The 11,003-nt window shown below is 55.2% G+C and overlaps 1 protein-coding gene across 1 annotated transcript; it reads left to right on the forward strand.

The window, feature by feature from the left end:
* The first annotated feature begins 530 nt into the window (after positions 1-530).
* Positions 531-10,629, forward strand: CLIC2 (chloride intracellular channel 2). Its single transcript, XM_064712916.1, has 7 exons — positions 531-651; positions 1,953-2,165; positions 6,571-6,680; positions 7,105-7,230; positions 8,208-8,314; positions 8,698-8,879; positions 9,024-10,629. Exons 2-7 carry the CDS (start codon positions 2,109-2,111, stop codon positions 9,183-9,185), a joined length of 744 nt encoding a protein of 247 aa, XP_064568986.1. The 5' UTR covers positions 531-651; positions 1,953-2,108; the 3' UTR covers positions 9,186-10,629.
* The last annotated feature ends 374 nt before the right edge of the window (positions 10,630-11,003 follow it).

Below are 11,003 nucleotides of genomic sequence, written 5' to 3' on the forward strand. Positions count from 1 at the left end.
GCACCCTGTGCCTTGGCATCCCAGTGCTGGCAAAGAAACTGACAGCTCCTTCCCTCCTGCCTCTGTTTCCCCTGGGCACAGGAACAGGGCTTGACAAGGTTTCCAAAGTGCCCCCAGTTTTCTGCCAGACACGGTGAGACAGAAATCCAGATAAATGTGTGCTGTAATCTCGATCTCGGCAAATGTCCGGCCATTCACTCTGTGAGGAGGAAGGGAAAGGCTCCTTGAACTGCCTCCCAGGCGGCTGTTGCTGCAGAAAAGACAAACACCCTGCACCCAACAATGTGGGAAGGGACCTCTTTGCTGCCACGTTTCTGCCCCCCAGTCTCTGTGGGGCCAGGTACTGGGCATTCTGGCACCTTGTGAGGAGGGCACCGTGTCATACTGTGCCTCCCACCTGCAGGATTTAGATCCCTGCTTGCTGCTTCAGCTGGAGGGAAATACCGTGGACTGGAGCTGCTGGCTCTTCTCCCGGCTGAGATCAGCAGAGACAGCAGCAGCTGGCAGTGCCAGGAGCCATCACAGCTCTCAGAGGCTCAGCACTGCCCCGGCAGGGGTAGCTGGGGAGGCTGTGGCAGCAGTGGGTGCTGGCACACCTCACCTGGGGTGCACAGCAGGAGCTGCGTGGTGGGTGTGGAGCTTGTGGTGGAGGTAAGGCCATGGCCCTGGGGGACACTCACAGTGCCATCAATACATACCTCTTGATTATGGGAGTATGAGTCAGAGTGTCCTGTCCCATTGAGTAGGGTTCCAAATTCTCCCAAAGTTTTGATGGGGCAGAAAAAAATTTCCTACCCCCTGCAACCCCCAGTGTTAGCACCACTCTGGGCTGTGTAGCAGGACCAGGGGAAACATCTTTGTTGGGGAGTCAGCTCCAGGGGTCTGCAAAATAATTTCCCATTCTAATTGCCTTGAGGGAGATTGCTGTCTGATCAGGGGTTGATTATTTGCAAAAAGCTGGAGCTTATCTGAGCTGGGGCGGGGGGGGGGGGGGGGGGGCTGGCTGAGTCAAGCATTGGGGATCCCCATTTTGTGCAATGGTACCAGCTATGTGGTCTAGGGTGCAAGACAGGTCTTGCCTAAGAGTTAAGCCTGTGTGTGCTGGGAAGCTGTCTCTGCTGTCTCTGCAGCCAGGGTGATCTGACTGCAAACAGTTCCCTCCCATCCTGAGAGGAAAGCAAGCTGTTCATCCTTCCTGCAAAACAGCCCAGTTCCAGGAATGGGGCCCTGCTGAAGGTCAGCCCTGAAGACCTACCATCCTGCTAAGCACCACATAGCTGGGCAGCTGCCAGGGGCACTGTGGGGCTCCCCACTGCTCCCCGGCATGCTTCAGCATCTTTAATCTCCTGCTTAGCTTAAGATTTTGCAGTCCTTCCCACCCAAGGGCTATGCCCCACCTTCAAAAAGTCAGTGACATGTGCCCAGACTGCTCCACTCAGCTTCCCTGAGCACTTGCCCCGTGCAGGCCAGCTCCTTGCAGCAAGGGGTGCTCAGCAAGCCACACAGGGATCCCCTGAGGGTGCTGGGCTGAGAGAGGAGCCCTACGTTCCCTCCGGGTGGCCGCCTGTCATAATGCAGCTGCAGAAGGCAGCGAAAAGGTCAGCCAGGTTCACCCCAAACTTAGAAAGAAGCCCTGGGGTACTGGACACCAGCATGAGGGTGGGAGAGTGGCAAAGGGGCAGGACTGGAGCAGCAGGAGGAGCAACAGGCAAGACGCTTCCTCTATAAACCCCTGCTCCCAGCCAGGAAGACATAGCAGCAGTGCTGTGGACCAGAGTTGCTGGGGATGCCAGCCCACTGCTCAGAGGCACTGGAGGAGCACCTGGGTGGGTGCGATAGACTCTAAATGTGACCAGATAGACCCGTGCTGAGTCACGTCTTTGAGGCCCTGCAGCTCCCTCCCTTGCTGGCGGGTCCTGGCACACACCCCATTGCTCCTCCCTTCTCAAAAGGAAGAAAAGTGTGAGCTCCAGCCCTCTGCGGAGTAAGAGCAGCCAAGAGGCCCAAGGCACCGGCCCTCTGAAAGCCTTCCCCCATCAGAGCTCTGCAGGGCACAGATCCACTCACACAGCAGCGTGCGGCCGGCGGTCTCTCCCCACACTGCAGGAATGGACAGTCGGCAGCACAACACCCCCAAGGAGCCTGAGATCGAGCTGTTTGTGAAGGTGGGTCTCGGGGGGGGCAGTGACTCTTTGGCTCACCCTCACCAAGATCCAGCTGGGTGCAGGTGTTCATGTTCTGTGAGGCTGGAGATGGGTACCGATTTCAGTCTCACTTGCCACAAGGGCTGGCTAAATGGTTGCCCAAACAGGGGGACCACACGGTGCTGTGGAGACTGTGGGGACTGTGGGGACTGTGGGGTGTCACACTCAGCAGTCTGAGAGATGCCCTGGTCTTGTGATGGTTGTGCGCCCCGGAGAAGTGGCACTGCTGGCAGCACCTTGATGAAGGAGTGGGAACACACATGCCACTCAAAACCCAGATAAGACAAGCCCCAGCCTGGGAACAGCAAGCAGGAGGGCTGGCAGCAGCCACTTCAGCCTCTTCTGAGGGCAGAGTTATGAGACAAGCATGGCTGGCTTGGGGAACTGGTGTGGGACTCCACATGTGGGCAAGGTGGGGCGGCACCACAGAGGGGTATTGCCTGGAAATGGTTTCTGTTTTTTTTCCTGTTAAGCAATTTTCTGAACTCTTTCCTTGGAAAAGTTTAACACTCAAGTTCAAAATATCTGCAGTGGCCATGGGCAATGCACAAAGAGAGGAGCCAAAGCTGGTGGCCGGTGACTGTGTCTGCCCACAGCGATGCCAGGGGCCCTGGTGACAATGAGAAGGAGGCAATGCCTCTCTGTGCCACCTCATCAAGGTTTTAAGGGTGGTTTCTCTGTAGGCACTTGGGCCCATAGGCTTCATTGCTCTCCTCCTGGGGCAGTTTGGTGCCCAAAAGGTCAGAGACACCAGGTTCCTTGGCACAGGCACCCAGCAGTTCTAGGCACTGAATGGTGCCTTCCTTGGGTAGTAGTTAGACATATTTGCTAGAAAGGATTATCTGAGCCTTCCCAGGAGAGTTCTTCCCCTGTGCCAAAATTGTAACCACAGCACTTCTTGATGGACATTGAGCTTTGCTGAGCTGGGTCTGGACAAGTGTATTCTTGGTAAAAGTAATCTGCCTTGAATTCTCTGCTTAACACTTTTCCTTGAGACGGCTGGAAAACAAAACGCATGAGGTGGCTGCAATGGCCGCGGCACATTCTAGGGGGTTTTCAGAGGGAAGTGAAACAGAAAACCATCAGCATCATCAGGACTTCCCCTGTGCTGTAATTCAGCGTGAAAAAACAGTCCTGGTTTGTCTGTTCACAGAAAAGTTGATGCTGTGCCTCCCCCTCCCAGCGCTCAGGACTCAGTTTTACTTTTAAAGACACAGTGGCTCTAGCTGCTGACAGGAACCTTCCTTTGCCTTCAGCACCTTCCCAGCACCTCCCAGGCTGGAAATGCCCCAGACACAGCTGTTGCTGTGAGCAGCGGCAGCTGTAAATCATGGGGAAAGTTGGTGCTCCCACAAGCGCCTACTGGTACAGCATGGCATGGCATGGCATGGCATGGCACCCTGCCTAACTTTCACTTTGGCACACACTGGAGTTACCATGGTAAGGGTGGACAGGTGCAGAGCAAGTCCCACTTTACCCTGAGGTTGGGGTGGGTGGTTTCCAAGGGGCTGGCAGTTTCTCACCCTGCCATGTCCCTGGCAAGAGCATCATCTTGTTGCCTGGGAGGCTCTCCCTGCCTGGGAGGAAACTCTGCTTTGGAGCTCCACCAGGCATTTAGCTGCTTTCTGGCTCTCAGGGTGGTTGTGGAAGCTGTGGCAGGTCCCATGGGGACTGAATATTTAGCAGTGCCCCAAGCAGGCAAAGCTGTTTCCTCCTCCCACTGCATTTAAGATTGTTTCACCATGGGGAAACCACAGGAACTGTGATGTAGCTTTGGGGTTTCAATGCCCTATGCAGCCTAGTGATGCCTCAGAAAGTTGGGGCTAAAAGCCTGCAACCCTCCCAGAGATTGTGTGCTAGTCCACGCTGGGTTTCTCTATCATCTGAGGGTAAAAGATTGAGGAATGTCAGTCTGTGCCCTCCCCCCGCCCAGTTCCTGCGGCAGCGGGAGGAGCAGCCGAGGCACTTTGGGGAAGGAAGTGCAGAGCAATGACTCCCCTGCTCCGCGCCGCTCTGCGGTCGGCAGCGAGGGACGGCACATGGCTGCAAGGCTCCTCTGAGGACTCCTGGATCCCCGAGGCTCCCCCCACGGCCCTTCCAGAGCCTGATGCTACCCCAGCAGCTGGTGGAGTTCCCCTCCAATTCCTCCAGATAAGGGTTTTGGCTCTGAGCATCCTGGTACGGGCCTGATTCTTTCTCCCGGCAGAGGCCATTTTGATTCTCTTTTCACTCTAGTCCGAAACTCCCCACCTCTCTCTTTTGAAAAAGTAAGGGGGAAGACCAGCCTGACCAACTCAGACTGGAGACTGGAGCTACCAGACAAGCATGGGAAAACCTGAAGCAGGTGACCAGAGTCTATGCCCAGAGCAGGCCGAGCGACAGGCACCCCTCCCCTCAGTGACCCCCAGCCCGCCCCGCCCCACCGCTGTCCCAGTGCCCACCAGGGCTGTGTGCTGCCGTGGCTCAGTACAACAGCTCCTGGGGGCACAACAGGACAAATTAAGCCCTCTCATTCCCAGCCTTGTGACACGCCAGGGAAGTCGAAGAGAGTGCAGCTGCCAGGGAGGGTAGGGAGGAAAGCATTGGTCCTCATGCTAGGCAGCCACAAAAGCACACTGGCTGTGCTGTTGATTCTGGAGATGCTCCACAGCGCGGCCGTAGTTTGGGTCGTAGGTGGCAGAGGTGCTAGGGAGGGGCAGCAGAGATGCCTTGTGCTCTTGCCCATGGGCAGCCCTCGAGGCTCTTCTCTGACTCTCCCCTCCAGCTCCTTCAAAGGAAGATTGAGACCCAGTTTCACTCCTTTCCAAAGAAGCCCTATTTGCTATCAATGACACAGAATGTTCCTGAGCTGTAGCCCCTCTGGGAGTATTTGCTATTAATAGACACTGACCAACCTCATTTGTAGATTTCAGTTTTACTGTTGGGCACACGTCCTAGGGAATCAACGTTTCTCAGTTCCCATTTCCTTCCTCAGATTTCATGACATAAAAAATACTTATTAAAAGTAATTTTTGGTCTTCTGGAAGGACTGAAAGGTCTTGGCATGATGGAAAAACAGAACCCCTGCTCCAGCTTACAACCTGGAGTATTGGAAGATTGTTTTGATCCTTTACAGTCCCCCTTAAGGTGAGTTTGATGTCAGTGTTCTCTTCCTGGAGAAGCCGTGCACTCCATATTCCACAGGTTTTTGAGTGTCTGTGGTGAATTGTAGCACCTACCTCCAGCCCAGGAGAACCAGGCCCAGGTCTCTGTCTCTCAGCCATCCTGTCTTATGGTCCCAAAAGAAATGTGAGCTCTGGAGCCATGTCCAGCTGCCCACCCTGGATGTTTTTGCTGCTACTTGACTCTGCCAGATCCTCTTAAATCTCATGGCCCTCCGTCTTAACCTCAGGACTTCAGCTCACTATCAGATATCAAAGCAGAGCGCAGAGCTGCCCACTAAGGCTCATGTCCCACCACACATGGCTCCAGGGGAGCAGCATCCTTCTGTAACAGGGCTGGCATGAGCTGTGCTTGCTCCTCCCTGCCAGGGCAGGATGGCCATGAGCTGGAGCACCACACCTCACATGCAGCTTAGGAACCTGGTAATTCTCTTAAAGAAGCTGAGTTTCCTGTGAGCCATTTTACCTCTTACCACAGCACAACTTCCTTCTCACAGCAGCATCTCAGCCAGTTTTTGTGAATGGGAGAACCTGCTGTATCCTCTTATCAAACTCCTCATAAGGTGTTTCAGTTGTTTTTGCAAAGGATATTTTCAGCTGCTACATAGCAAGGCAATGTGCTTCACTCTGCCTGTGTCTGTGCTCATGCAGAGGGGCTGCAAAGGGTTCCTTTAGCAGCTGTCAGTCCGCTCTCCTTCCTCCCAGTGCTGTGTGGGATGCCAACACAAATTCTCTTTGGCACAGTCCTCCAGCCTGGGGCAGGCTGCTGGGTGGTTCTTGGGCTGGCCACATTGTGCTGGGGTTTGTTAAACACAAATGGGAGATGGGAGGCAGACATGATCAACACATGAAAACAAACTGCTCTTTTCCTGGCAAACATGAGCTCATTTCCCTTCTCCCACTGTCTCCAGACTGGCGTCCTGGCCAAGCGGACCCTCCCTTCCTCCCCATCCATTAGCAAACACTTTCTGCCTCCTTCTCCACTTCCTCCCGGCTTGATCTCACATTTCAGGGAAGGATCCAACCCCTTGCATCCTGAGTATGCTCTTGGCAGCCCTCAGGGCCCTGGCTTAGGGTGGGTCCTACAGCTGAGCCCCCCGGAGTCAGGAGGGGCTCCCTGCAGTGTGCTGTACCCAGTGGCTCTGCAGGTCTGGGCATCCGGTCTGTGAAAGGGTTAAATCTTCATTTTTCTGCTTTCCTTGCAGGCTGGTCTGGATGGAGAAAACATTGGAAACTGCCCCTTCTGCCAGCGCCTCTTCATGGTGCTCTGGCTGAAAGGGGTCAAGTTCAATGTCACCACGGTGGACATGACCAGGTGAGGTGGCACTGAAGCCCTGGGCCAGCACTGGGGTGGGATAGGCCCTGCTCAGCTCTCCCATCAGCACTTCTTACCCCTGCCTGCTCTGCAGCCTGTGTGTCACTGCACAGGGACAATCACTGCCCACACACTGCCCACCTCACCTGGGGTGCAAGTGTGGGTCAGCACGGACTTGGGCCACCTGCCAGTGTGCATGGCCCAGGCACTCCCTGTCCTGCTGGATGTGAGGATGACTGATGGAGCACCGGGCAGATCCAGAGGCTGGAGAGCACTTGTCAGCTCCCTGAAGCCAGCAGAGCTGGGAATGTTCCTGGTCCTGTGCTACCTCCTAGTCCCCACCTCTGCTGTGGCTGCTTTCCTTGGGGACTGGTGGAGGCAGATCTGCTTCAGGCTCTGAGCCAGCTTGTTTTCTCTGCTCCAGGAAACCTGAAGAGTTGAAAGATTTAGCACCGGGCACCAACCCACCCTTCTTGCTGTTCAACAAGGAGCTGAAAACAGACTTCATCAAGATTGAGGAGTTCCTGGAGCAGACCCTGGGTCCACCCACGTAACTGCAAACTCACTCCTTCCCCATTTTGGGGCCTGTCACAGTGTTGTCCAGGGCGTGGCAGATTGGGGAACTGAGGCAGGGTGCCAGGAGGTGCCCCAGGGCAGGCGGATCCCCCCCAGCCCTGAGCCTGCACTGCAGGGCAGCCCTTTGGTGCTGAGGGGCTGGGTCCCCTGGGCAGGGCACGGGGACAACAGGAATGGAAAAGAGTGGGAGGAAATGCACCAGCCATTGCACCCCTGATCTGGGGGCAGAGGGGAAACATGGGGAGGTCCCTGCAGGGACCCTGGCACTGGTGGGTTTGCCACTGGCTGTGGCAGCTGGTGTTGAGGTAGAGGGGAATGTGAGACTCCATTGCTTGTTTATGTTCAGTGCACTCAGCTAATGAAAGCAAATGCCCTTGCTTGACAGCAGCAATGCAGTTGACCCACAGGGTGGTTGGGGAGGTATTCTTCACTGGGGAGCCCTCCAAACCAGCCTCCCCCATGCCCTGGGTGGCTGCAGGCCCCCCACTGCTGCACAGGAAGCTCAAATACATTTGTCACCTGCCTCCTTGAATGTGTCTGCCTTGCAGCACACCCTGGAACATGTCAGCAAACAGAAGACAGTTCCTGAGGGAGTCATGGGGAGCTCCTGGCTTCCTGAGACCCCTCTGTGCCAATGTGTGTCCTCTGGGCTGGGCCAGAACTGCCTGAAGGCAGAGCTCTGCCCTGGGGTTCTATTGCCACCAGTGTTCCCAAACTGTGGAGTATCTGCCCTGAGATTGTGTCCTGGCAAACACCCCAGATAGAAAACACAGCTTACAGGGTGGCAGCTGCAGTAATTTACATCATCATGATTGTCCCACAGACAGATGAACATCCCCTGCATCCTCCAGTACCAGCCCTGGGCTCTGTGGCCCAGGAACTGACACTGCTGTATCCCTGCTCCACCCCTGCTCCGTTCCTGCCTGCACTGACATAAATGTCTTTTCCAAGGTATCCACATCTGAGCCCCAAGTACAAGGAGTCCTTTGATGTGGGCAGTGACATCTTTGCCAAGTTCTCAGCATACATCAAGAACCCACGCAAAGAAGCAAATATCAGTAAGGACTGGGGTTGTTGGACTCTCATCATCCAAGCTGCAGCACGAGAAATGCTTTTGTCTGCTTGCAAATCCTGCCATGGGCTTAAGGTTCCTGCTGCCTGCCTCACCGAAGCCTCCTTGGGAAGTGGAGGGGCAGAGGGGAAGGATAAAGGCACTTCTCTGCTCCCTGCACAGGGATAACAGCAGAGCATAGGGTGGTGGTGCTGTAGTCCCCGGGATCAGAGACGGGCCAGGGTCAATGCTGTGTCCTGACAGTGTGGCCCTGAGGGCTTTTTCCCTCTCTGCAAAACCTGTGGGAGGCTCAGGCAGCCCAGCACAGCCTGAAGCTTGCCTGGGAATCCAGGGCACACACTCACTACTCTTGGTTTCCCACTCTTCCAGATTTTGAGAAGGCCCTGCTGCGGGAGTTTCACCGCCTGGATGTTTACCTGAACACTCCTCTCCCAGAGGAGATTGACCAGGATAGCGTGGAGGACATCACCATCTCCAAGAGGAAATTCCTGGATGGAGACCATCTGACTCTGGCTGATTGCAACCTTCTGCCCAAATTGCACATCATCAAGGTAATACCATTGGCCCCCAGGGCCAGGGTAGGGGGGGTACCTGCTCCAAGAGGAGAGGACAGGGAGTCCCCCATGCAAAGCCAGAGAGTGAGTCTCCCCCAGGTCTTGGAAGTTTCAGCCTCCTCCTCCTTCACTCTCCCCTAGATTGCAGCCAAAAAGTATCGTGACTTCGAGATCCCAGAGGACATGACGGGTGTCTGGCGGTACCTCAACAACGCCTATGCCTGTGATGAGTTCAATCACACCTGTCCTGCAGATGAGGAGATCGAGCACACATATGCCAGCATTGCCAGGAAGATGACCTAGCCATAGGGAGGCGTGGGGTGGCAGTATTGCCCTGGCTCAGTCCTCCAACTCTGCAGCCCTGACACAACCAAAACCAGCTGGCGGAGAGACTGGAGAGGGTTTACAACATCGCTAGCTCCTGCCTTTCAGAAACAGCACCTTGCTTCACAGCCCCTGCCACTGCCTCCTCCTTCTGTGCTGCTGGCTGCAGCCTCTGGGCACCAGCATGTGTGCTCCCAGATGGGAGCAGTGTATACATGCTGACACATGTATACACTGCTCCCATCTGGGTGTAGCTGCATCCCTACTCCCCGAAAATGTTTCTCACAGCCTGTGACTATGTGTCATGGGAAAAGCTGAGGACTAGCCTCCTGCAGTAGCGCTTCCTCATCAAGAGATGACACCCCCAAATGGCTAGGCCAGCCCAGCCTCCCCATTCCCATCTGTCAGCCCTGCGTGGTCTCAGCCATCCTGTGCTTGTTGCGGGATCCCGGTGCTTCCCCTGGGCTGGAGCTGTTTGTATTTGCCTCTTGCCAACCTGCTCAGCACCTGGGGCTGGCATTTGGACAGCCCTCTCTTCCAAGACATCAGCTTCCTCTGAACACATGGAAAGGCTTTGCCCATCACATTGAAAAATTGTGCTCACTGTTGAGGGCTGTGACATGGGTCTGACTCCCAATGGGACATGGGGGTAGGTGGGTGCTGGGGGTGATGCCTGGTGCAGCAGTGCCAGGACCAGCTATGGGTGGAAACAAAGGGTCAGGGGAGCTGCAAAGGGCCTGAGGATGAAGGGCTGAGGATCAGGGCATCCCTCCCATGACTGCCACCACCCAGGGCCATGTGCTGCTAGCTGCAATGGCTCCTCCCAGCTCAGAAGCCTTTGTGCCTCGCCGAACCCTGCAGAGGGTCCAGCCATGCTCTAGCTCCATAGTCCCTAGTTCCCACCAACACTTCTGGCACCTGAGGCTGGGAGCAGCCACAGGGTAGGGCACACATTTCGTTTCCACACTAGAAAGCCCAGGAGAACAGACAGCAGCTGTTTGGCAAAGTGCTGTGTCTGTGGAAAGGTGTGGGCAGTGCCCCTTGGCTCAGATTGCCTTCACATCCCGTGTTGCTGACATGAAGCATCAAAGCTGCTCTGCACAGCCATGACATCCTATGTTCCCCCTCTGACACTTCCAGCTTCCCCAGGACTCCCACCAGACCTTGAGAATTCAGCCAGTCCTCCCTAACCAGCCCCAGGCAAATGGATACTGTACACTGGGCATGGTGGGTTCTGTGGGAACTGAAGAAGCGAGCAGAGCCTCCTCAGCCCTCACTGCCACTTTCCTCTTTGCACTAAATGTGTGTCCTCACAAGCCTGCCTCAGTTAGTGCTGGGTTTGGGGACTGGGTCTGTTACTAATGGGTTTTGGTTTGTTATTTTTTATAAATTAAGAATAGCAATAAACTATATTTTAATATGCCTTTCTGGTGTGCTGTCAGCCAGGCACGAAGGCTGCTGGCATAGAGGGTGCTGTGCAGTGCCGGGGGCTTTCCTGCAGTGGAAACTTCTCTGAGGTTTAGCAGAAGTGAAGCTGTAGCTGCAGACTGCTGGCCTGGATCACTGGCTCAGATCAGCCCAATGTGACTTGGTGCACGGGGCTGTTCCTCCCTGGGGGCAGAACTTGACAAATGCCTTGCTGACCTGCAAAAGGTCTGGCTTTTCAGAAGCTCTGCTCTTCACTGTGGCGTGTTGTGTCACTGAGAAGCACTGTGGAAGGCTGGGCAGGTTAACCCTAGCTCCAGTGGGGTTTGGAGGTTGATCAGAAGAGAACATGAGGCCAAGGTTTGGACAAAA

Source organism: Zonotrichia leucophrys, chromosome 4A, assembly GCF_028769735.1.
Source record: "Zonotrichia leucophrys gambelii isolate GWCS_2022_RI chromosome 4A, RI_Zleu_2.0, whole genome shotgun sequence".
Taxonomy (NCBI): domain Eukaryota; kingdom Metazoa; phylum Chordata; class Aves; order Passeriformes; family Passerellidae; genus Zonotrichia; species Zonotrichia leucophrys.